The 25,641-nt window shown below is 37.4% G+C and overlaps 1 protein-coding gene across 5 annotated transcripts in view; it reads left to right on the top strand.

The window, feature by feature from the left end:
- NEK4 (NIMA related kinase 4) overlaps window positions 1-25,641 on the top strand; it is a 55,705-nt gene that overhangs the window by 7,400 nt on the left and 22,664 nt on the right. For 3 of the 5 annotated variants that reach the window (XM_045832295.1, XM_045832296.1, XM_045832292.1), the window contains exons 5-14: window positions 4,425-4,579; window positions 6,229-6,370; window positions 8,382-8,774; window positions 14,923-15,072; window positions 15,636-15,785; window positions 16,256-16,322; window positions 17,099-17,208; window positions 17,939-18,027; window positions 19,596-19,801; window positions 20,600-20,733. In XM_045832295.1, coding sequence (XP_045688251.1) covers window positions 4,425-4,579; window positions 6,229-6,370; window positions 8,382-8,774; window positions 14,923-15,072; window positions 15,636-15,785; window positions 16,256-16,322; window positions 17,099-17,208; window positions 17,939-18,027; window positions 19,596-19,801; window positions 20,600-20,733 — 1,596 coding nt within the window. Of the gene's footprint in view, window positions 1-4,424; window positions 4,580-6,228; window positions 6,371-8,381; window positions 8,775-14,922; window positions 15,073-15,635; window positions 15,786-16,255; window positions 16,323-17,098; window positions 17,209-17,938; window positions 18,028-19,595; window positions 19,802-20,599; window positions 20,734-23,492; window positions 23,537-25,641 lie in introns of all 5 variants that reach the window. The other 2 variants (XM_045832293.1, XM_045832294.1) reach the window with 2 other exon arrangements.

Below are 25,641 nucleotides of genomic sequence, written 5' to 3'. Positions count from 1 at the left end.
GTTTTTGTTTTTGTATTAGGTGTGGTTGTTAATAATTGTGAGTTTGCTATCATTTTACTGTACCTGTTTTTTATCTTCTTTTTCATAGATAAGTCCCTTTAACATTTCATAAAATAACAGCTTGGTGATAATGAACTCCTTGAACTTGACCTTATCTGGGAAGCACTTTATCTGCCCTTCCATTCTAAATGAAAGCTTTGCTGGATAGAGTAATCTTGGATGTAGGTCCTTGCCTTTCATGACTTGAAATACTTCTTCCCAGCCCCTTCTTGCCTGCAAGGCCTCTTTTGAGAAATCAGCTGGCAGTCTGATGGGAACTCCTTTGTAGGTTACTGTCTCCTTATCTCTTGCTGCTTCTAGGATTCTCTCCTTCATCTTTACCTTGGCTAATGTAATTATGATGTGCCTTGGTGTGTTCCTCCTTGGATCCAACTTCTTTGGGACTCTCGGAGCTTCCTGGACTTCCTGGAAGTCTATTTCCTTTGCCAGATTGAGGAAGTTCTTTATTATTTGTTCAAATAACTTTTCCACCTGTTGCTCTTCCTCTTCTCCTTGTGGTACCCCTATAATTTGGATATTGGAATGTTTCAAGATGTTCTGGAGGTTCCTAAGGCTCTCCTCACTTTTTTGAATTCTTGTTTCTTCTTTCTTTTCTGTTTGGTTGTTTCTTTCTTCCTTCTGGTCCACTCCATTGATTTGAGTCCCAGTTTTCTTCCCATCACAATTGGTTCCCTATGCATTTTCCTTCATTTCACTTAGCGTAGTCTTCATTTTTTCATCTAATTTGCAAACAAATTCAACCAATTCTGTGAGCATCCTGATTACAAGTGCTTTAAACTGTGCATCTTATAGATTGGCTATCTTTTGGTCACTCAGTTATATTTGCTCTAGAGCTTTCATCTGTTCTTCCGTTTGGGCCATATTTTTGTCTTGTTGAGCCTGTTACTTATGAGGGGTGGAGCCTTAGGTGTTCACCAGGGCGGGGCAACCCAGTTGCTGGGTTGTGATGCTGTATGTGGGGGTGGGGTCTGCGAGGGAACAATGGCGTCCACTGCACCCTCTGTCAGATCCCAGTACCCTCCGCCACTTCCCCCAAGCAAACTGGGCCCTCTGGTGCTGATTCCTATGTGGGTGGGCCTGTGTACATTCCAGGACCCTGTGGGTCCCGCCAACAAATTCTCCTGTGAGGCTAGGAGTCTCTCCCAGCCCCTCAACTGCCACAGGTGTTTTCAGTAGGTGCCTTGAGGCTTTATTTCCTGGCACTGTGACCCTGGGCCATGTGGTCTGTCTCGCTCCCCAGTTTCGCCTGGTTTGTCTGCGAGCGAATATGGGACCTCCCAGTCAGCCAGCCGCCTTGAGAGCAGTGCCTCGCTTCACAATTACAGTCTTATTGGGTCTGCCTGTTGCCACCCTGAGCCCTGGGTCCGCCCGTTGCCGTCTTGGGCTCCTGGTGCCACCGCTTTTTGTGCCTCGACCTCTCCTCACCCGGCCGTCTGTCTCCGCCCTGCCTACTGGTCTGGGTGAATGTGTCTATTTTAATTCCTTGGTTGTTGGACTTCCATACAGTTCAATTTTCTGTCAGTTCTGGTTGTTATTTTGTTTCTAAATTGTTGTTGTCATTATTTTGTTTGTGCGAGGAGGCACAGTATGTCTACCTGTGCCTCCATCTTGGCTGGAAGTTCAACAGACACTTTGAACTGATGTGTCTAATGGGAGTTCCCTTGTGGATAACTAACTGCTTTTCTCTTGCTCTTTTTAAGATTCTCTCTTTGTCTTTACCCTTTGGCATTTTAATTATGATGTGTCTTGGTGTGGGGCTTTTTGAGTTCATCTTGTTTGGGACTCTCTGTGCTTCTTGGACTTGTATGATTATTTCCTTTATCAGGCTAGGGAAGTTTTCCGTTATTTTTTCAAATAGGTTTTCAATTTCTTGCTCTCTCTTCTCCTTCCAGCACCTCATGATGGGAATGTTGGTACGCTTGAAGTTGTCCCAGATGCTCCTTTTACTGTCCTCATTTTTTAAAATTTTTTTCTTTTTGCTGTTCTGATTGAATACTTTTTGTCTCCTTATATTCCAACTTGCTGATATGATTCTCAGCTTCACTTACTCTACTGTTGATTCCCTATAAATTAGTATTCATTTCAGTTAGTGTATCCTTTTCTGACTGGTCCTTTTTTATGGTGTTGGAGTTCTCACTAAGTTCATTGAGCATTGTTACAACCAGTGTTTTGAATTCTGCTTCAAGTAGATTGCTTGTCTCCATTTTGTTTAATTCTATTTCTGAAGATTTGTTCTCTTCTTCCATTTGTGACCTGTTTTTTTGTCTCTGCATTTTGGCAGCCTCCAAAATGCAGAGACAAACTGTGTTTCTTTCTATGTATTAGGTGGAGCTGCTATGTCGCCCAGGATTGGTAGAGTGGCCTAATGTATTGGGTGGCCAAAAGGTCTGTTTAGTTTTTAGTTTTTTTCCCTAAAATAAAAGACACATTTTTTTTTCATTTTCACCAATAACTTTATTGATTTGGATGTTTTGAGTATGTTGGTTATCTTCTGCATGGCATAACATTGACCTCAATTAATGTCTCAATTTGATTGCTATCAATTTCTACTAGTCTGCCCAACCCTGGAGCATCATCCAGAGAGAAATCTCCAGCATGAAACTTCACAAACCACTTTTGATATGTTCAATCAGTCACAGCACCTTCTCTATACACCGTACAAATCCTTTTTTGTGTTTCAGTTATGCTTTTACCTTTTTGAAATAATAAAGCATCATATGCCGAAATTTTAGCCTGTTTTTTTCCATCTTCAGTATTAAAATGACTACACAAAAATTAATCAATTTTGATGTTTTTTTTTTAAATGTATGCTGATATGACAGCTATCACAATACAGTCTAATAAAATTGTTTTAAATGCAGTTAAAGGCAACTAAGTGCTACTGGAGCCATCTTACAGAAAAAAACAAATGCATTTTTGGCCAGCCCAATAGTAGGTGTTCGGTAGGGTCCAGTGGCATAGTCTTCTCAACCACCTAAGCTGGGCACTTGAGGTGCACTCCCATGTGGGCTGTGTACACTCTTCTGTTGTAGTTGAGCATTGATTGCTGTTGGCAGGTCAGTGGGAGAGATTTACCCCCAGGATGATCAGCTGCAAGGACTGACGTGACCGAGGAACTCTGACCACAGTGGAGAGTCAGCTGTGCAGGGGCCCACTCTACACAGCAGGACTCATTTCAGCAGGGCTCTGATGCCCACTGAGTCTACCCTTGAGTGTGTCACTTGTGGAGGTGGTTGGGTGGTGTGCTTCAACTTGGTCTGAAGCTGTCCACTTGGTGCACTGGGTCTGGGGGCCTCCTGAGAGGTTCAGGCCAAGGTCAGCTGCCACCTCAGTTCTGCCCAGGTCCATATGGCATGAGCTACAAAATGATGTTTAGATGACTGCTACTTGTTCTGGGCCAGGAGGTGCCCAGGTGAGTTCAAACTGTGAACCAAGGTTGGCTGTTACTAGTGCCAGGCTCTGGGCCACTTATTGAGAGGTACAAGGCTTGCTGAGACCAGATACTGCTTGTTTGAGAGATTTTAGGAAAATCTGAAGCATGAGCCAAGACAAGCAATTGGTATGGAAAAGCCACTGGAAACAACTTGGGTGGGCCCAAATATTGGGTGGGATGGGGCCTCAGGGAATCACCAGAGTGCAGAAAACAATGTAATCCAGGTTGATGGAGTCTGACGTGGGGCCTGCCTGCTGGCTCTGTGGCTTCGTAGAGTGAGGGCTCAGAAAAGGAATAGTAGCCTCAAGCAGCACTTCTGTCTGGGGGAAAGCTCTTCCTTGTTTGTCCCTGGTGCCTTTCATTTTGCTGCCTCAGTGCTGGAGCTCAGAGGGAACTACCTGGGACTCTATTTCCCTCAGCCTCAATCCCCTCTTGTTACAGCCAGAAGTTACTGGGACTTCTCTTCTTTGTATTGGAATCCTGGGCTTGGGTGTCTGGTGTGGGGCTGGGACCCCTTGCTCCTTGGGTGGGCCCTCTGCAGCTGAGACATCCCTCCTAATTTTAAACTGCCACATGTGGGTGTGGGACCAGGCTGTTGTTCTTCATCTCTGCCCCTCCTACCAGTCTCGATGTAGCTTCTTTAATTCTCTAGTCATAGGACTTTGATTCAGCCAGATTTGTGGGAGGAGGTGAGTATTGCCTTTATTTCTGAAGGAGGGAATCCTCAAATTGGGACTGCTGGCTTGAAGGATAAACTTTTACAATCTTACGACTTGGCGTTATAACCAGACATCAGTATGCTTCCTATAGACTAATATACTGGTTATTTTATGCTCATGTGAATAATGACTAAATATTAGAAAACTCTACCTTTATTTACTTTGCTTCACAAGACCATTAGTCTTAGTTGCAGTGTTCTTTCTCTTTGTAGCTGCCACCAATGCCAAAAGATTATAGCCCAGAGCTGGCAGAACTAATAAGAACAATGCTGAGCAAAAGGCCTGAAGAAAGACCCTCTGTGAGAAGCATCCTGAGGCAGCCTTACATAAAGCGCCAAATCTCCTTATTTTTGGAGGCGACAAAGGCGTAAGATACTTCCTTTGCAAATAGCTGGGCTATGTAGATGGAGTAAAAGAGGGTGGTTTCTGTAATTGTAATGTGCAAAATTTAAGGTGAGTTTCTTTTAAACATGAAGTGAAAGTGCATGATTAGAACATAGATTGGGATTTGCTTAATTGCTAAAATCAGAAATTGAGAGAACCATTTAGAGAATCAGAGGGTGTCAAGGCATATTGAGTATGGTTCATTCAAAAAGACATGTGTTTTAGAAACCATATTAAAATGAGGGATCCTCTAAGAAATCTATTACATTATTTACTTTAACATAATAGTCACACCTAAAATATAGTGCCCAGATTTCTGAGACCCTCATAAGCTTCTCTCTTCACTTACAACTTCTCAAGAGAAAAAGAATTCCTTTCTTTGGTTTGCAGGTCTTACCTTCACTAAACAGCTATCCAGAATCTAAGACTTAGGGCCAGACGAGGTCTGCATGATCTCTGCCTTGTGACATGGTAAAGTTGGGAGGCTGTGCTAACAAGGCCTCAGGGGATAGAGGACCATCTTTTTGTTTACATTGTCTCTAATTTTCCACCAAACAGAACTTGGATCTTTCATCCACAGTGCTGATCTTCATGCCTCCCTTGAATTTCCCAGAGGTTTAGCCCAGTTGTGGGAACGTCATACCAAAACAGTTGGGGATATTATTTCTATATACATTTATTCTGCAAGTCAAAACTGAGTATACCAATCATTTTTACTCTCACACTCGGCAAAGCAGTTGTGGTAATATTACAAACATGTGAAATTTGAAGAAAAAAATTATCCTGGGCCCTGGCTGATGTGTCTCAGTTGGTTGGAGCATTGTCCCGTACACCAAAATATTGGGGGTTCAATTTCCAATCAGAGCACACCTAGGTTGTGGGTTCAATCCATGGTCAGGATGCATATGGGAGGCAACCAATCAATGTTTCTCACATTGATGCTTGTGTCTGTGTGTCTTTCCCTTCCTCTCCAAAATCAGTAAACATACTTAAAAAAAAGAAAATTATCCTTTTAAAATTATAATTTTAAAAGAAAAATTATTTCTTTTATCCTTAAAATAAAAAGAAAATTATTACTTCTGTCTGTAAGGCACTTTCTTGCAGAGGCTTATTTTGGAATAATTTTGTATTTATAGCAAAGTTGCAGAGATAGCGCAGTGACTTTCTGTATACCCACCACCCAGTTTCTCCTACCACTACTGTGGTACATGTGTTAGTACTAAGAACCCCACCCACATCATCAGTATCTTACTGTTGACTAAGTTCCACCCTTACTCAGCTTTCCTTAGTTTTTCCGCTGATGTCCTTTTTCTGTTCCAGGATTCAATCCAGGCTATCATACTACATTTAGTCCACATGTCTCCTTAGTCAGGTTGGGTCTGGGACAGCTTTAACATTCTTTGTTTCTCATGACCTTGATTGTTTTTGAGGAGTACTGGTCAAATGTTTTGTAGAGTGGCCCCTCATTTTTAGAAGATTGCTCTCTATAAATGAAGCAGTTCTATAAGAGAATGTTATACATACGCACATTTCCTCATATACCTTTCATCTTCATTATATTGGTAATATAAAGGTAAAAAGCTTTCATCTTCATTATGTCAATAATATGTTTTTCTTTTCTTCCTCATAAAGAAAAACCTCCAAAAATAATATTAAAAATGGTGACTCTAAATCCAAGCCTTTCTCTTCAGTGGTTTCTGGAAAGGCTGAAACGAACCATGGAGTAGTTGCCCACCACCCACACTCTTCTGAAGGCTCCAAGACGTATATAATGGTATGTTCCTTTTTAAAGGGTATGTGTTTTAGAAACTGCATTAAAATGATAAGTTGATTAAACCAGTTATTTTCTGTAAAATGATTAGGCTTTACTGGAGATTCTGTTGTGTAATTGACTGTGTATTGTAGTGGGTGAAGGTGATTTCATTTATCCTACTTTATCCAAAGTGGGCTGTCAAACTGTTCGTGAAGTCAGTGCTGTAATAACTATCTTAAGAATTTTTTTATTGAGGTGAAATTTATATAACAAAGTTAACCATTTTAAAGCGAACAGTCAGTTGCATTCAGTACATTCACAGTGTTGTGCAGCCATTACCTCTACCTAGTTCCAAAACATTTTCACATCACCCCAGAGCACACCCCATACCCATTAAGGAGTCATCCTCATTCCCATCCAGCCTCTGGAAACAACCACCATTGGGTTTTCTGTCTCTTATGGATTGGATTGGCCTATTCTAGATATTTCATATAAATGGAATCATACAATGTGTGACATTTTGTGTCTTGGCTTTTTCCCCTTAGCATAATGGTTTTGAGGTTCATCCACATAACATGTAGCAATACTTCATTTATTTTATGTGTGAATAATATATCATTGTGTGTATATAACAGTTTGTTTATCCCTTCATTCATTGGTGTATATTGGGTGGTTTTTACTTTTTAGCTATTGCTATGAATATTTGTGTACAATTAATTTGTTTAAGTACCTGTTTCAATTCTTTTGGGTATATAGCTAGGACTGGAAATGCTGATCATATAGTAATTCTATCTTTAACTTTGTAAGGAACCCCCACACTGTTTTCCATTTTAGTTTCTTTATTTTACATTCCTACTAGCAATCCACTAGAGTTACATTTCCTCCATGATTTAGCTCTCCTAGTGGATGTGAAGTGGTACCTCATTGTAGTTTTGATTTGCAGTTTCCTTATGACTGATGACATAGAGCATCTTTTTGCAAGCTTGTTGGCCTTTGTATGCCTTCTCTAGAGGAATGTCTACTAAGTCCTTTGTCCATTTTTAATTGAGTCTTTGGCGTTAAGTTCTTAGAGTTCTTTCTCTATTTTGGATACTAGACCCTTATGATTTACAAACATTAACTCCCATTCCATAGGTTACCTTTTCATTTTCTTGATAATGTCCTTTTATGCACAAATTTTTTTTATTTTTATGAAGCCTAGTTTATCTCTTTTTTTTCCTTTTGTTGCGTGAGCTTTTAGTGTCATATCTAAGAATTATTGCCAAATCCAAAGTCTTGAACATGTATGGTTGTGTTTTCTTCTAGGAGTTTTAATTTTGTCTCTTATATTTAGGTTGTTGGTCTTTCGTTAATTTTTTTTATTGTAAGATATATATATATAGTGATATATATATATATATATACACACATACACACATATATAAAATAAAATTTGCCATTTTGAATCATTTTAAGTGTACAATTTAGTAGCCTTAATTATATTCCCAGTGTTGTGCAACCCATCATCACTCTCTTCCAAAACCCTTTTATCACAGCAAACAAAAACTCTGTACCCATTAAGCAATAACTCCATTTTCCTACTCTCAGGCCCCATTAACCTCTATGATTTTGCCTGTTCTGGTATCTTATATAGGTAGAACTATACAATATTTATTCTTTTGTATCTGGCTCATTTCACTTAGTATGTTTTCAAGGTCTATAAATGTAGCATGTATCAGAATCATTCCTTTCTATGGCCTTATAATGTCCCACTGTATGTATACCACATTTTGTTTATCCATTCATCTGCTAATAGACATTTGGGTCCTTTCTACCTTTTGGTCATTGTGAATAGTGCTGCTATAAACATTGGTGCACAAATACCTGTTTGAGTCCCTATTTTCAGTTCTTTGGGATATATATCTAGGATTGGGATTGCTGGGTCATGTGGTAATTTTATGTTTAACTTTGTGAGGAACGTTTTGTTCTATTTTGAGTTAATTCTTTTTATGGTGTGAGGAGTGCTGTAATAACTTGGGAACATTTCACTCAGGGTGAAGACAAAGGCTTATCCCAGGAGAAACACATAGTCATTGGCCCTTTGAAGACACCTGCAAATCTGAAAGGCCACACCTGCAAACCAGACAGGAGCAGTACCACAGAATCACTAGCTACAATCAGCGGAGTGAACATTGACATCTTATCTGCAGAAAGGAACTTGAGTGACGGGTTAGTTCAAGAAAATCAGCCAAGACACCTAGATGCCTCTGATGAGCTGGAAGGTAGATGCAGTATTTCTCAAGTGAAGGAGAGGCTGCAAGATAACACTAAGTCCAGCACTCAGCCGGGAAACCTAATTCCTATGTGCTCCTCGGATGATGTCACTGGGGAAAGAAAAGAAAAGCCTTTGCAGCCCCTGAACAAAGACCAAAAGCTAAAGGACCAGGTGAGTGACGTGCACGAGGTGTTGGTTTCAGAGAGAAGACTGGAAAGTGCAGTTACAGAGGTTTGGGTTGTGTTGTTTGGCTGTGTTCTAATTGTTTTAGGAAAATTAGCTATTTAGTGTACCAGTTTTTTTATGTATGTATGTATTTATTTATTTAAAATATTTTATTTATTTAGTTTTAGAGAGAGGGGAAGGGAAGGAGAAAGAGAGAAATTACTGATGTGTGGTTGCCTCTCGCACACCCCCAGCTGGGGACCTGGTCTGCAACCCAGGCATGTGCCCTGCCTGAGAATTGAATTGGCAACTTTTCAGTTCACTGGCTGGCACTCAGTCCACTGAGCCACACCAGGCAGGACAAGTGTACCAGTTTAAACATAACAAACCAAAGGATGAGACCTGAGGTACTTGGTGGAAGCGTGCTATTTATGTTTTTTTCTTATTTCAGTATCACTCTTCCTTAGTCCTTTTAGTGGAGGTGTAGTTCCAACAATTAGATAATATCACATTCCTTCTTGCTTTTGAAAAATTGGATTGTTCTAATTTCTTAAGGAATTAAAAAAAATATTTTATGTGTTGGAACCAAAGGGGAGGAAGAAGAGAAGATGAGAAAAGGAACAAAAGGCTTTTGATACTGAGACTATTCTGAGTAAATAATGGTTATCTTCTACCTGACTTTGGAAAGAAACCTAAATCAGTGGAAGCATGGTAATAGCTGAGGATTAAAAAGAAAAACAGAACATTCGATTAACTTTTTTAATGTGTAAAATATTTAAAAAATAGATTTAACGATTTAATAGGTATATTGACTATATTTTTATGATCTATGCTATATATATATTTGAATTTGATATTGATACATTATATTTTATGCAGCATTTATATAAACATTAAGACTATTTTATTCATTTATATTCAAATTGTTTTAATCCTCACCTGAGGATATATTTATTGATTTTTTTTTTAGAGAGAGAGGAAGAGAGTGAGAGAGAAGGAAATATCGATGTGAGAGAGTAACATCAATTGGCTGCTTCTGCATGTGCCCCAGCTGGGTATGTGCCCAGACCAGGAATCAAACTGGCGACCTTTTGGTTTGCAGGATGATGCCCAGCCAACTGATCCACACTGGTTGGGGCTAGTTTATCTTTTCATTGTTGAGTTATAAGAGTTCTTTATTCTAGATATCAGCCCCTTATAAGATAAAAGCTTTGAAAATATTCTCTTATTCTGTGGGTTGTCTTTTCACTTTCTTGATAGTGTTCTTTGAAGTGCAAAAGTTTTTATTTTTAATTTTTTTTACAACTGATTGAAGATCCCTGAGGTTGAAATTTGGGGGAAGGAGAAATTTGGCTAGAAAATCCATGCTTGTTTTAATAGCCATGCAATCAGAATCTATGCAGAAGACATTTTCTGAAATAGTGTAATATAATCTATATCTCATTATGTGGTAGTGTCCTTAGGACCGTCTTGCCACAGAATGTTCTCTGCATCTGCAATTAATTAAGCAAAGGGACAAATTGTATTTAAAGATCTGAAGGATATCAACATTATTTTTCTAGCACAAAATGTTTTTCCCATAATGCATGTGATCTTTCTTTTTTCCCTCAGTAGTACTTGAATTGCAAATAAATTCTTAAAAGAGGGAGAGTCCTTACCACAGAGTTTTAGTTATATCTCTGGAATGTGTCTCAGGTCCCTAAATATCATCTTCCTTCACTAACTGTTCTCTGAGATTTTACCATGTATTTTATTCTTTCTCCCTAAGTCTTTGTAGTAAATTGAACAGAAATTCCTGGACAAATGTAACTCATATCTGTCTTTCTTCCTCCTTCTCTTATTTCCTTTCTATCCTTTTGTACCTCTGTTCCTATCTCCTTCCCATCCAAAATATCAAAAGGCTTCAACATTTCTGGTTGAAGTGGGGATAGGGAACTTGAAGCACCTTTGGCACCCTTGCTCGTCCCTTGCCTACTCAAAGACAGCAAAGCACCTATAAACTCAGGACAGCTCTGGAACTCCCACTTGCCTACATGGACATGGCAGGCAGGAGTCTTCCTCAGCTCTGCACAGTGCATGGAACACTGCCTGATGTCCTCTAATTGCTCCACAGTGAGTTAACTATAGACCTGCTGGCTGAGAATTATGGAATTTGAATCTGCTTCAACTGTGTTGAGTAGGCTAATGAGGAAGTAGTAATTCAAGTGGGAATAAAGTTTTACTTTTAATGGTATGATGAAAAGTGCTGGGCAGACATGGGTTCAAATCCTGACTTTGATTTCAGAGCTGTGATGGGACTTTGGTCAAATCATCTGTCATAGCCTTAGTGTCTTTATCTTAAAATAGGGATAATATTTCATTGGATTGCTGGGAGGAAAACATTTTTAATTGTGATAAAATCCAATTTTGTCCATTTTGTTTTTGTTTTTTGTGCTTTTGATATCATGAATATTTACCCCTGTGTTGTCTTCTGTGAGTTTATAGTCTTAGTTTTGACATTAGGTCTATGATTCATTTTGAGTTAATTTTTGTGTATAATGTGAAGAAGGGATCCAATTGTATTCTTTTGAATGCAAATATCCAAGTATCCTAGCACTGTTTGTTCAAAGGTTATTCTTTCCCTATTGAATTATCTTGGCACTTGTGAAAATCAATAGACTATAAATGTAATGATTTGTTTCTAGACTGTCCATAGTTTTTCACTGATTTGTATGTCCATCCTTAGGTCAGTAAAACACTGTCCTAAATATTGTAGCTTTGTAGAAAGTTTTGAAATTGAGAAGTTTCAGTCTTCCAGTCTTATTCACATTTTTCAGTATTGTTTTGGAGTTTTAGGGGGTCCTTTACATTTGTATATGAATTTTAAGATTAATTTGTCAATTTCAAAAAAAAGGCTGGGATTTGATTGAATCTGAGCTTCATTTGCAGAATATTGCTATCTTAATATACAGGATAGGGCAAAAGTAGTTTTGTAGTTGTGAGTACAGGAAACACAGTTTATTCTTATTAGTATTCTTAGTAGTATTTATTACTGTATTATTTTTCACATTGTATAAACAACTGTAAATCTACTTTTGCCCCATCCTGTATGTCTTTGAATACATTGGATATGGGATGTCTTTCAATTGATTTATTTCTGTGTATTCTATTCCATTCGATACTCTTGTAAATGGAATTGTTGTCTTAATTTCATCTTCATAGTGTTCATTGCTTATGTATAGAAACCCACTCAATTTTTGGATATAACCTTGTGCTGTACAGCCTTATGAACCCATTTATTGGTTCTAGTAATTTTTTATAATGGACTCGTTAGGAATTTCTCAATATAATATCATATCATCTGTGAATAGAGATAGTTTTACTTTTTCCTTTCCAATCTGGATTGCTTTTATTTGTTTTTCTTGCCTAATTGCTCTAGTTAGCATCTCTAGTACAGTGTTGAATAGAAATGGTAAGAGTGACATCCTTCTTTTGTTCCTGATCATATTCATGTCTTACATTAAGCTTTTAGAGCAGATTTTTTTATTTGATACAGTTCTATGTCTAGCATTTCCTGTTTTGGTGTTATTGTTTTTAAAAGTAGAGGAACTTTTTTTCAGGACCAGTTGGATCTCATGGAGAAATTCTCTAAATCATTTGTCCTGTCACTCTTGTATTGTACTTGTATAAGCTTTATTTTGAATAGTCTGTGCTTACTCAGCAGAGAAACATTTACTTCACTCTTCAGCATTATGTTAGTCATTGTTTATTATCTTGGTATCCTTGTTCAGCTTGTTTATTATGCAACAATATTGTAAAATTTAATCCTTTACTATATTTTCTATGTAATATTAGGTATACTCATAGAAGAATAAATTTAACTTTTTTTTTACCTATAGAAACCAGAGGATTTGAAAGACAAATGACATATTTTTTTAAATTTTTAAATTTTTAAAATTTCTTGATTAAATGATATGTATGAGACCAAGCGTCCCTGGCTGCTACAGGAGTATAGTAGACAGATGTATTTAAGAAACAACTTTATTTAGAGCAGGGGCAGATGACATCTTAATGACAATGACAGTGACTCTTAGAAGCAATTTCACCCATATTAAAACCACATTGTTTGTTTTTCTTTCTAAAATGTACCGCACAGGTCCTGGCTGGTGTAGCTCAGTGAATTGAGCACAGGCCTGCAAACCAAAGGGTCACAGGTTCAATTCCCAGTCGGCACATGCCTGGGTTATGAGCCAGGCTCCCAGTAGGGAGTGTGTGAGAGGCAACCACACATTGCATTGATGTTTCTCTCCCTTTATTTCTCCTTCCCTTCCCCTCTCTCTAAAAATAAATAAGTAAAATCTTAAAAAACAAAATGCCCTGGCTGGTGTAGCTCAGTGGATTGAACTTGGGCTGGGAACCAAAGTGTCCCAGGTTCGATTCCCAGCCAGGGTACATGCCTGGGTTGCAGGCCATAACCCCCAGCAACTGCATATTGATGTTTATCTCTCTCTATCTGTCTATCTCCCTCTCTTCCCTCTCTAAAAATAAATAAATAAAAAATTTAAAAAAAAAGAACAGAGGTTGTCTAATTTATTAAAATAAATAAATAAAAATAAATAAAATAAAATGTACCACATAGTAGGCTCTTGATAAAAATTTTGATTGAACCATATTCAATTACCAGTGCCCAGCTACTTGAAAACTTAGGTATTCTGAGCCCTGGCTGGCGTCGCTCAGTGGATTGAGCGCAGGCTGCGAACCAAAGCATTGCAGGTTCGATTCCCAGTCAGGGCACATGCCTGGGCTGCAGGCCACAGCCCCAGCAACTGCACATTGATGTTTCTCTTTCTCTCTCTCTCTCTCTCTCTCTCTCTCTCTCTCTCCCTTCCCCCTCTAAAAATAAATAAATAAAATCTTTAAAAAATCTTAAAAAAAAACTTAGATATTCTGATAGTTGAAACTTGTTAAAAATTTCAGATTTTATTTTTTTTAATGTTCGATATGAATTAGTTTCTAGAACCAGCTACCCAATAAAATACTAAGTCCTTGGTGAACTCTGTAACTTAAAAAGTAATTTATTTTTATCATTACTATTGCTAATAATAGCTCTGATTTTCTTTGAGCATTTGATGTGCTAGACATAGCCCTAAGTACTTTAATGCACTATATTTACTAATTCTGTAATAGCCATACAAATGTGTGTGAGGCATTTTATCCATTTGTAGATGAAGAAACTGAGGTTCAGAAAAATTATATTTCTCAGGTATGACTCCATCTGACTCCAAATTCAATGCTCTTTTCAAGGTGCTTTAAAAAGCACTTTTCATGGTGTATCCAAATCACTGATGTTTACTTGGCAAGTATGTATATATTAAATTGGATTTCATTTAAAACATTTGTTTTCTGAATAGAAAACCTTTTAAGTTATGAAAATATATTTGAAAAAAAATAAACTGAGCCCTGTTCGGTGTGGCTCAGTTGGTTGGGTGTCATCCTGAAAATTGAAAGGTCACCAGTTTGATTCTTGGTCAAGGCACATGCCTGTCTTGAGGGTTTGGTTCGTAGTCAAGCTATGTGCAAAAGGAAACTGATCAGTGTTTCTCTCTCACATTGATGTTTCTCTCCCCCTCTTTCTCCCTCCTTCTCTCTCTAGCATCAATTTTAAAAATTAAAAAAAATTATTTTTCCCTAACTGGTGTGGCTCAGTGGATTGAGCACTGGCCTGTGAACCAAAGAGTCCTTAGTTTGATTCCCAGTCAGGGCACATGCCTGGGTCGTGGGCCAGGTCCCCAGTGGAGGGTGTGCTAGAGGCAATTAGATGCTGATGTTTGTCTGTCTCTCTTTCTTCCTCCCTTCCCCTCTGTCTAAAAATAAATAAATAAATAAATAAATAAAACCCAAGAAATTCAGATATCAGTAGTTTCAGGTTAATAAATAACTGAGTAATTTAATTAAAATAATTATATTTTTAATTTGGGAAAAGAAAACCAGAAAATATGAATAACTGATATTAAATTAACATTTGTCTTTGTCAACACTGCAAATAAGCATTTATTTTGATAATGGCAACTCTTTTTTATTTTCATTTATAATTTTAATAGTAGGTATGGAAGGTTTCGGTGTTTGAAATTCAAAAGACTATTTTATTATTTTGCATTATTGTATTTTTTTAAAGGATCAAGTTGCTGGTGAATGTATTAGTGAAAAAGAGGACAGAGCCCACCCAGGTATACCTCCACACAGCTCTGGGTCTGAACCTTCCCTGTCTCGACAACGACGGCAGAAGAAGAGAGAACACACTGAGCACAGTGGGGAAAAGAGACAGGTTGGACGACATCTCTTTGGAATAAGTCATTGTGCTGCTATTTGGGAAGTATACTTTAGTACATTTAATTCTGCTTGGAATGATTAACAGTTGCCAAAGAGGCAAACAAGAAATGCAAGGAACATTTAGGGAAGGGTAATGATGGCAAGAGACTAGTTTTCAGATGTCAGTAAGTTGGAAGCAAAGTGAGGATTTTGTCTTCCCCTGTGAAGATGGGCAGATCGTCGTGAGAGTTCAAGGAACAGGGTGATGAGTGAATCTCTGATCCTCCCTGTTGTATTGACAAGCAGTTTCTCCTCTATCATCTGCATAAAATCATGTTGACACTTCATTTCTTTTTTTCCTTAAATGGAATATTACACTATTTTTTGAAGTAACTTTCATAGGCACCCTGTCATATGCTTCACTTTTGGCAGTTTCTTTCCCCCAAAGTGCAGTGTTTTGAAATTTCTGAGAGCAAATCACTGTCGAATACATAGGAAACATTGATGGGGGAACTTTGCAGGTAGGTTATCATTATCATGTGGAATTGATAATCTCCCCCATTTTAAAAATTATTTAAGTTCCAGGAGGCTCCACATCCACTTTTGCCTTCTCTTCCCACTGTTGGAAAAATGGATGTCACATCAACTGAAAAGGAGGCTGAAAACCAAAGCAGGGTGGTCACTGAGTCTGTGAGCAGTTCCAGAAGCAGTGAGGTGTCATCATCAAAGGTTTGTGGGGGATATACATTGGAGTTTAAAAATCTTATAAAGCTTTTTTGGTTATAAATCCCGCATACATTGTGAAGTTTGGTATTAAAACATCTTTGCCCTGCTTTTTGCCAAACACTGGAAGGGATAGATTTGCAAGTCTTAGCAGAAGTGCTGATTGAAATGGACAGATTCTAAAGTTCCAGAAATGGTCACTAGTGGTTAACCAAGGAGACCAAGTAGATTCTAAATGGGGGAAATGCAAAATTCTCCAGTTGCCCTTCCAAAAATGAATATAGTACTTCCCAGAAATGGGGCTGCTGTGATGGGCCCTGCTAGAAGCTGTAACCCTGATGCAGACTGACTTCAAATGGACACCCCTTTAAGGCCTACGCAAGGCCTTTCCTATAGTGCTGAATGATATGTCCTACATTGTAGGTGTTGTAAGCATAGCCAGTAGAAATGGAAATAACTCTGACTTGCTTTAAAAGGATCGACCATTATCAGCAAGAGAAAGGAGGCGACTAAAGCAGTCACAGGAAGCGGTGTTACCCTCAGGTAAAGTTGTTCTCTTTTCTTCATCTACTGGAGGTTTTACTCATGGACATAAGCGTTGGTTCTGATTGTGAGGTGTTAAGAATTTTCAAGCAATAGTAATACATTTGGGAAACCAATTTGGAAGAAATTTTGAAATTTCTTAGTCAAGCCTTTAAAAACAAATCAGTATAGACTCTTGGGTCTGGAACTTGTATTATCAATGGAAGAGGATTTTAAAAAGTGAGCAAGAGGGCTTTAAGTGACAGTAACTCCTAGGAGATTTCAGACAGGAAGTCGAGTGTTTAATTTGTTTCCATTTCAGAGTCTGCTTGTAAAAGAAGCACTGTTTCTCAGGAACAGAGAGGGGAAGCTGGGAGAATGGTGGTGCCCAGGGCTGAGTTCTATGATCATTCCTATTACTATTATCTAAAGACAGTACTAGCAGTTTCCATTTATTGAAGCTATGTATGTCTCATGCACTGTGGTAAGCATTTCAAGGACATTATCTGATTTTATATTTACAGTAGCAGTCAGAGACAGGCAGCATTATCCCCATTTTGTAGCTGAGGGAACTGAGGCTCACAGTAGTTAAGTATCTTGCCTTGCTTAAGCTCACAGAGCTGGTAGCCCTAGAGCCCAGCTTTGATATGAAGTGTCAGGGTACCAGAGTGATGATGATATGCTGTCTGAGTTACTGCTAGGCTGGCCATTCCATGTTTCTTCCATGCCTGGGGCAAAGCCCTCTTCTGTTGAGGCCAGCCCACCACAAACAACTGCTGGCCTGGTCACTCTTTCAGGCCCTTCTGTGAGGAGCACTTCTCCTAGTGCAGCGGGGCCAGGAAAGCCACAAGAGGAAAGCCAGTCCACCTCTGCTCTACGGTTTTCTTCTGACAGAAGCTTTGCTCAGGTACATCACTTAGTTCTAAGGGAAAAGGTGGACACGTCTACATCTGGCAAGTCGAATACAGTAAACCGTATAAATGCCAGCTCCAGTTATTTCTGGGATGGTGCTGGCATAAGCTACCCCTTTTCACTCTTGGTAAGGGAAAGAACTGGTCAGTAATTTAAAAAGATTGTGTTTGCTTCGTTAAGGGAGGGAATTTTTTGGGCACTCTTGTCAACAATCGGTAGCCTAGTTAAATGTCTTTCTTAGGTAGTCTTTAAAACAAGACTTCCAAAGGGCTTCCACTAGGCAACACATTGCTGATTCTGCTGTGTTACTAAGTAATCCTTTAAAGCAGTTTAACAAAGAGTCTCACATATGAACAAATTGAGGTTGCTTTTATTTAGGTGGCATTCTATCTAGTTTAAAATGCCAATGTTCCTTATGGTACCAGCCCTCCGCCTAGGCGTTGGAACACCAGAATTGTTTGTCCGTTTTTCTGTGGAAAGAAAATTTCTTAATAGTTGAGACTTTCTAGGGCCCTTGTAAAACTTCCCCTTGATGTTCTTCAGGCTTGTGAACTTGATGGGTGAAGTTCATTTGGGTAAAGTAACTTCAATTTGTATATCCATTAGCTTCTCCTGTTAAATTGTTAAGTACACAGTGTAGCTAGACATGGCATCTCAGGACTTTTTCATGTATTGCATTCTGGTTGTGTGGTAATGTGGGATTTTGCTTTTCCAAATATTACTAGAAAAGAAAACTCACCCAGTGTTTCTCTGAGGAGGAGTTAAGTTCCTCGGCAAGTTCAACTGATAAGTCAGATGGGGATTCCAGAGAAGGGTAAGTCCTGTTTTTCTCTCTCCCTTCATAAACTGTTTCTGTTTGAACCATGAATGTATGTTTATAGTAGTATTCAGACCTGCAGTATTGCCATCAATAACATTATAAAAGTCTTTAATATATGCTAGTGCTAAAAATATCTCTTCTAATGAACACATCTGATTTTCATTTAGAATTTTTATGAATGTCTTCCTTAGATTTTCGGGTTTATAGTTTTCCTCAGAATTGAAAGGATTTTTGGCCATTAGTTCTTCAGATATTTTTGGGACCCCCCACCCTGCATTCTTGAGGATTCAAATTACCTGTTTATTAGTTACTTAAAGTGATCCCATAGCTCACTGTGGACCAGCTCACAATAATAACATCACAGTGCTATTTTTTTTACACTTTGTTTCATTTTTTCATCTATGAAAAAGATGATAGCATCTTTCAATGATAGCATCATTTTTATGCTATCTCTTCTGTTGCTTTGCTTTCTTTTGTGATGTCTAACCTGTTAATCCCATCCAATGTGTTGAACACATTGTACTTTTCATTTCTAGAAATTCAGTTTGGGCCTTTTTAATACCTTCCATGCCTCTTCTTAATATTTAATGCTCTTTTCTACTTTGGACATATGGGATATATTTATAATTTTATAATTATTATTTATAATAGCTTTAATGTCTTCATCTACTAATTCTGTTACTTGTGTCACTTCTGGGTCGTTTCTATTATTTGCTTTTTTTCCCTCTTCACAAATATGTGCTATTTTCCTGCTTCTTTGCATGTTTGGTATTTTTTTCCTAGATTCCAGACATTGTCAATTTTCTCTTATTAGGATTTGGTATCTTTTTTTTATCCTCATCCGAGGACATGTTTTTTCATTGCTTTTAGAGAGAGAGGAAGGGAAAGAGGAGAGAAGAGAGGAAGGGAGAGGGAGAAACATCAATTTGTTGCCTCCTGTACATGCCCACATTGGGATTTGTACGCGCCCAGACTGGGAATTGGACCTGCTACCTAGGTATGTGCTCTGACCGGGAATCAAACTGGCAACCTTTTGGTAATGGGATGACACTCCAGCCAACTGAGCCACACCGGCCAGGGCAATATTTTTATATTTTTAAAAATATTCTTGAGCTTTGTAATTAATATAATCAAATCACTTAGAAATAGTTGGGCAGAATTTATACCCAGAATTTGGGGCTTCCTCTTTCTGGCTCTCCCCTTTCCAAGATTCCTCCCTCGTTTTCTAGTGGCAGTGGTTGTCTTGAACAGTGTCCTTTGGGTCTGAAGGCCAGAAAGACTGTGTTTTCTGTTGTACTTTAGTACTCATGGCCTTTCTTTAGGGTAAAAGGTGTTGACTTCCTTCCAGAACCTGCTTGCGGATCTTGTACATTCTCCAATGCCTTCACATAGTTGATTTTTGTGTTATGTTCAGCATTTATATCTGTTACTTGTGGAAGGGTCTGTTTGCAGGAGATTACTTGGCCATTTGGAAGCAGAATTTCCTAGAGGTCATTTGGTCATTTGGCATCTAATTTTTTTTATGAAGCCAATTAAATAACAAGGGGATTTTTTTTTTCCAGGAAAGGTCATTCAAGTGAAATGAGTGACTTGGTACAATTGATGACTCAGACCCTAAAGTTGGACTCTAAAGAGAGCTGTGAGGATCTCCCAGTACCAGATCCAGTGTCAGAATTTAAACTTCATCGGAAGTACCAGGACACATTGATACTTCATGGGAAAGTTGCAGAACAGGCAGAGGAGCTCCATTTTAAAGAGCTACCTTTAGGTGATCAGTTTGTTCTTTCATAGCAAACTGGAGAGCATGGGTTTATTGGAGAAATGTGTCAAACCAAGGAGCAGCTAATACTTGCCAAATTTTTTTATCCTTTTATTATTTAATTTGGAAATCTCCATAAAAGGTATATCTTGTTTTATGTAACAGTTGTTATCCTGAAAAGTTCTATTAAATTGATTTTTAAAAATAAATGTAAATAAATACATGTTTGGAATTTTTTGCATGCATTTTCCTCGAATTAGACAGTTTTGTTTTTGAGGTTTGGGAAGTGGTAATAAGACATAAAGCGTAAACTCATATACAACCATACCTTGTTTTACTGTGCTTCACTTTATTGCACTTTGCAGATGTTGTATTTTTTATAAACTGAAGGCTTGTGGCAGCCCTGCATTGAGCAAGTCTACTGCTGCCATTTTTCCAATGGGCTCAGATGATGGGTAGCATTTTTTAGCAATAAAGTATTTTTAATTAAGGTATACACATTGTTTTTTAAAGCATAATGCTATTGCACACTTAATTGACCACAGTATAATATAAACAACTTTTATATGCCCTGGGAAACCCCAAAATTTGTGTGACTCACTTATTGTGGTGGTCTGGAACCAAACCTGCAATATCTCTGAGGTAAGCTTGTATACATTTTAGTCATTAAAAATACATGAAGTCATTAAACTGAACTCTTGTCAAAGTTAAAAGGATCTTAACATGACAAGATTAAAAAAAATTGCATTCCTCTTGCTGCAGTGCTGAAAGAATTCATTTTTTCCTGTCTTTGTTATTACTTTCTAGCTATCATGCCAGGTTCTGAAAAGATCAGAAGAATAGTTGAAGTCTTGAGAGCTGATGTAGTCCAGGGCCTGGGGATTCAGCTTCTAGAGCAGGTGTATGATCTTTTGGAAGAGGAGAATGAGTTGGAGAGAGAGGTGAGTGTCCTATTAGCTTTGTCTGTGGCTTATGCTATAGAATTTTTTAACAGCCTTTTGAAATATAATTAACATACCCTACATTTTACCCATTTAAAATTTGTAATTCAGAAAAAAATGACATGTGGTACAAAAATGCCCCCAAAATTAAAAATAAATGTACATTCCATTGGTTTTTAGTATGTTCAAAGTTGTACCACTGCCACCACAACCAATGTTAGAACATTTAATTACCCCCAAAAGAAACCTTGTACCCATTGGTAGTTGCTTCCTATTATCTCCAAAGCCCTCTACCTCTAAGCAACCACTAATATTTCTATCTCCATAGATTTATCTATTCTGGATGTTTCATTTAAATCAAATCATACAAAATATGTGGTCTTTTATGAATAGTTTCTGGCATAATGCATAATCCATGCATCATATACCTCATTCCTTTATATAGCCAAAAATAGTCCATTGCATGCCTATACCATGTTTTATTTATCTGTTCATCAGCTTATGGACACTTAGATTGTTTCTACTATTTGGCTATTATGAATAATGCTGCTTTGAACATTCATGTATAAATTTTCGTGTGAACATATGTTTTCATTTTCCTTGGATATGTGTACCTAGGATGGAAATTACTGTATCATATGGAAAGTCTATATTTAACATTTTGAAGAAGGGTCAGACTGTTCTCCAAAGTGACTTTACCATTTTACATTCCCACTAGTAATGTGTGAGGGTTCTAATCCCTGTCAACACTTGTTATTGTCATCATTTTGATGATAGCCATTCTAGTAGGTGAACTAATTCTTGATTGTGATGATCAATCATAGTTCACAATATATCAGTTACTCCCCACTTAAATCATTTGCATTATGTCACATCTGCTTTATGAAAACTTTCAGAGTGGTAGAAGTGCCTGAACAAACATATTTTGACCATTTGCTCTTTCTGGATATTTATGTTTCAGTTTTTTGGTAGTAATAATAATAATAACAATAACAACAATAAAGCCTTAAATTCCTAGAAATATAGTTGCTTCTCTACCAATTTAATAATAACTGATATCTAAGTGTTATTTTAATTTTTTCTTTTTAAGTAATTTTAGACTAACAAAGAGTCATAAATATATTAAAAAATTTCCTTAATACTTTTCACCTATATTCCCCACTGTTACTAATTCTACCACTTTTGCCTATCATTCTCTTTCTTCATATCTATAATTACTTCTTTTATCCATTTGTGAGAAAGTAGTAATATGATGTCCTTTTACCCATAAATTCTTTGGTGTTTTTCTTAAAAACAAGAATATTTCCTTGGATCACCACAGTAGATTATCAAATTCAGATAATTAACATTGACACAATACTATTATCTAATCTAAGTCTGTAGACCTTACTTGTTTTTTTAACTTTTATTTATTTTTAGAGAGAGGGGGAGGGAGGGAGAAAGAGAGGGAGAGAAATATTGATGTGTGAGAGAAGCATCGATTGGTTGCCAGTTGAACACTGTACTGGGGATGGGGCGGCAGCCCAGACAGATGCCCACCAGGAATTGAACCAGTGTTCTTTTTTTCGATGGATGGTGCCCAGTCCACCTAGCCACACCAGTGAGGACTGTAGATGTTATTTAAATTTCACTAATTGTTACACTAATATCCTTTATAGCAAAAGAGAAAAAAATTTGTTCTGGGATTTAATCAGTTCAACCCAATCACGATTTAATTCAATTCAATAAGGATTATATACTTTAAAAGCTTTTTTGAGATATAATTCATATACCATACAATTCACCCATTTAAAGTATATATAAAGTAGTTTTTAGTATATTCACAAATATATGCAACTATCCCTGTGGTTAATTTTAAATATTTTCATCTCCTTACAAAGAAGCCTTAGCCTTGGCTGGTGTGGCTCAGTGGATTGAACACTGGACTGTGAACCAAAAGGTCGCCAGTTCCATTCCCACTCAGGGCACATGCCTGGGTTGTGGGCCAGGTCCCTGATTGGGAGCGTTCAAGAGGCAACTGATCAGTGTTTCTCGTGCATGTGGATGTTTCTCTCCCTCTCCTCCTCCCTTTTCCTCTCTCTAAAAAATAAAATCTTAAAAAAAAAAAAAGAAGAAGCCTTATACCTTTGACTATAGGCCCTTTATTCTCTCTTTCCTCCAGACCTAAAGAACCACTATCTACTTCATGTCTCTATAGATTTACATATTCTGGATGTTTCATTTAATGGAATCATACAAAACATAGGGTATTTTGTGACTATCTTTTCACTTAGCATAATATTTTCAAGCTTTATCTGTGTGGTATATGTCAGTTCTTCATTCCCTTTTATAGCTGAACAGTTGTCCATTGGATGGAGTCTCTCCTCATCCATGGTTTCACTTTCTGTGGTTTTAGTTACTCATGGTCAACTGTGGTCCTAAAATATTAAATGAAAAATGCCAGAAATAAATAATTCATAAGTTTTTAATTGCATGCCATTCTGAGTATTGTGATGAAATCTCAAGCTGCCCTGCTCCCTCCCACCAAAGATGTGAACCATCTCTTTGTCTAGCATATACGTGCTTTACATACAATAAAATATTTTGAGAGAGATCACATTCATATAATTTTTATTAAAGTATATTATAATTGTTTTATTATTAGTTATTTTTTGTTAATTTCTTACTGTGCTTAATGTATAAGTTAAACTTTATTGTAAGTGTGTATGTATAGGAAAAAACATAGTATACATAGGGTTTGGTACTGTCTGTGGTTTCAGGCATCCACTGGGAGTCTTGGAACACATCCCTGGCAGATAAGGAGGTACTACTCTATCACATTTCATCTGTTCCTCAGTTGATAGACATTTGGTTTTCTACCTTCTACCTATTATAAATAATGCTGGTATAAGCTTTTGTGTGGATTCACCTCTCTTGGATACATAACTAGGAGTGGAATGCTGGGTAATGTGATAACTCTACATTAGATGTTTGAGGAACTTCCAGACTTGTTTCCAGAGCAGCTACACCATTTTACGTTCGTACCAGAAACATAAGAGGATTACAATTTCTCACATCCTCGCCAACACTTGTTATTGTCTGACTTTTTGATAGCCATCTTAGTGGGTATTCATTATAGTTTTGATTTGAATTTTCATGATGACTGATGATGTTGAGCATCTTTTCATGTACTACTTACCATTCATATATTTTCTTGGAGATATGTGTACTCAAATTCTTTGACTTTTTTTAAGGATTTCTTTATTTATTTTTTAGAGAGAGGGGAAGGAAAGAAGAGAGAGACAGAAACATCAATGTGTGGTTACCTCTCTCATGCCCCCTACTGGGAATCTGGCCCACAACCCAGGCATGTGCCCTGACAGAAACTGGCGACCCTTTGGTTCTCAGGCTCCATGTTCAATCCACTGAGCTACACTGCCAGGGCTGTCCCTTTTTTTTTAATTGACTTATTTATCTTTTAATTATTGAGTTTTAGGAGTTCTATATATATTTTTGGATACAAATCTCCTGCCAAATATATGATTTGCAAACATTTTTTCTCATTTTGTGGGAATGGGAAATGTCTTTTTACTTTCTTGATAGTGTTCTTGGGAGCTAAAAAAAATTTTTTTTATGAACTCCAATTTATTTTCTTTTGCTTTGTGTGCTTTTGGTATCATCTAAGAATCCATTGCCTAACCCAAGGTCATGCTGTGTTAACACTATGTTTTTTTTCTAAAAGGTTAATAGTTTTAGACCTCACATATAGATCTTTGGTGTATTTTGATATGTTATGAAGTAAAGGTCCAACTTTATTCCTGTGTATGTGGCTGCCCTACTGTCTCACTGCCATTTATTGAAAAGACTATTCTATGACGTTGTCAAAAAAAATTTATAGACACATGGATTTATTTTTGGACACCCAGTTCTGATCCATTAATCTGTATATGTGTCCTTAAGCCAGTACCATACTGTATTGTTTACTGTTGCTCAGTAGCAAGGTTTGAAATTGGGATAGGTGAGTCCTTCAGTTGTGTTACTATTTTTTAAAGATTCTTTTGGCTATTCTGGGTCCCTTGCACTTCTATGATTTTGGAATTTGCTTGTCAAATTCTGCAGATAAATCAGCTGGAATTCTCATAGAGGTTGTGTTGAATCTGCAGATCAATATTAAGACTTCTGATCCATGAAAATGAAATAATTTCCCACTTATTTAGACTGTAAATGTCTTAAAACAATGTTTTGTTGTTTTCAGAGTACTAGGTTTTGCACATCTTTTGTTAAATTTGTCCCTGAGTATTTATTCTGTTTGATGTGTTTGTAATTAGAATTATATTCATTTGGGATTTTCACTGCAAATGCATAGAAATAAATTTGATTTTAAAAATAACAACCTTGGTATCCTGAAATCTTTCTGAACTTGTTTATTAGGTCTAATAGCCTTTTTTTGGTGTGAGAGTATATGACCTTAGATTTCTATACATAAGATAATGTTATCAGCAAATAGAGTTAGTTTTACTTCTAATCTGGATGCCTTTTACTTTTTTTCTTGCCTAATTGCCATGGCCAAAACCCCCAGTACAAAGTTGAGTAGAAGTGGTGAGAGTAGACATCTTTGTCTTGTTCCTGATCTTAGAAGGAAGGCTTCCTATCTTTCACCATTAAGTATGATGTTAACTGTGGGTTTTCATACATGCCCTTTATCAGGCTGAAGAATGTCCTTTCTATTCCTGGTTTGTTGAGTGTTCTTTATTATGAAAAGGTGTTGGGTTTGTCAAATGCTTTCTCTCTATTTAGATAATCCTGTGGTTTTTGTTTTTTTTATTTTATGGTGTGTTGCACTAATTGTTTTTTGGATATTAAATCAGCCTTGCATTCCAGAGATAAATTGTGCATAGTCATTATATATACTACTTTTTATATGTCGTT

Source organism: Phyllostomus hastatus, unplaced genomic scaffold, assembly GCF_019186645.2.
Source record: "Phyllostomus hastatus isolate PE091 unplaced genomic scaffold, TTU_PhHast_1.1 phas_contig_16, whole genome shotgun sequence".
NCBI classification, from domain to species: Eukaryota; Metazoa; Chordata; class Mammalia; order Chiroptera; family Phyllostomidae; genus Phyllostomus; species Phyllostomus hastatus.
This window is presented reverse-complemented; position numbering and strand designations above follow the sequence as displayed.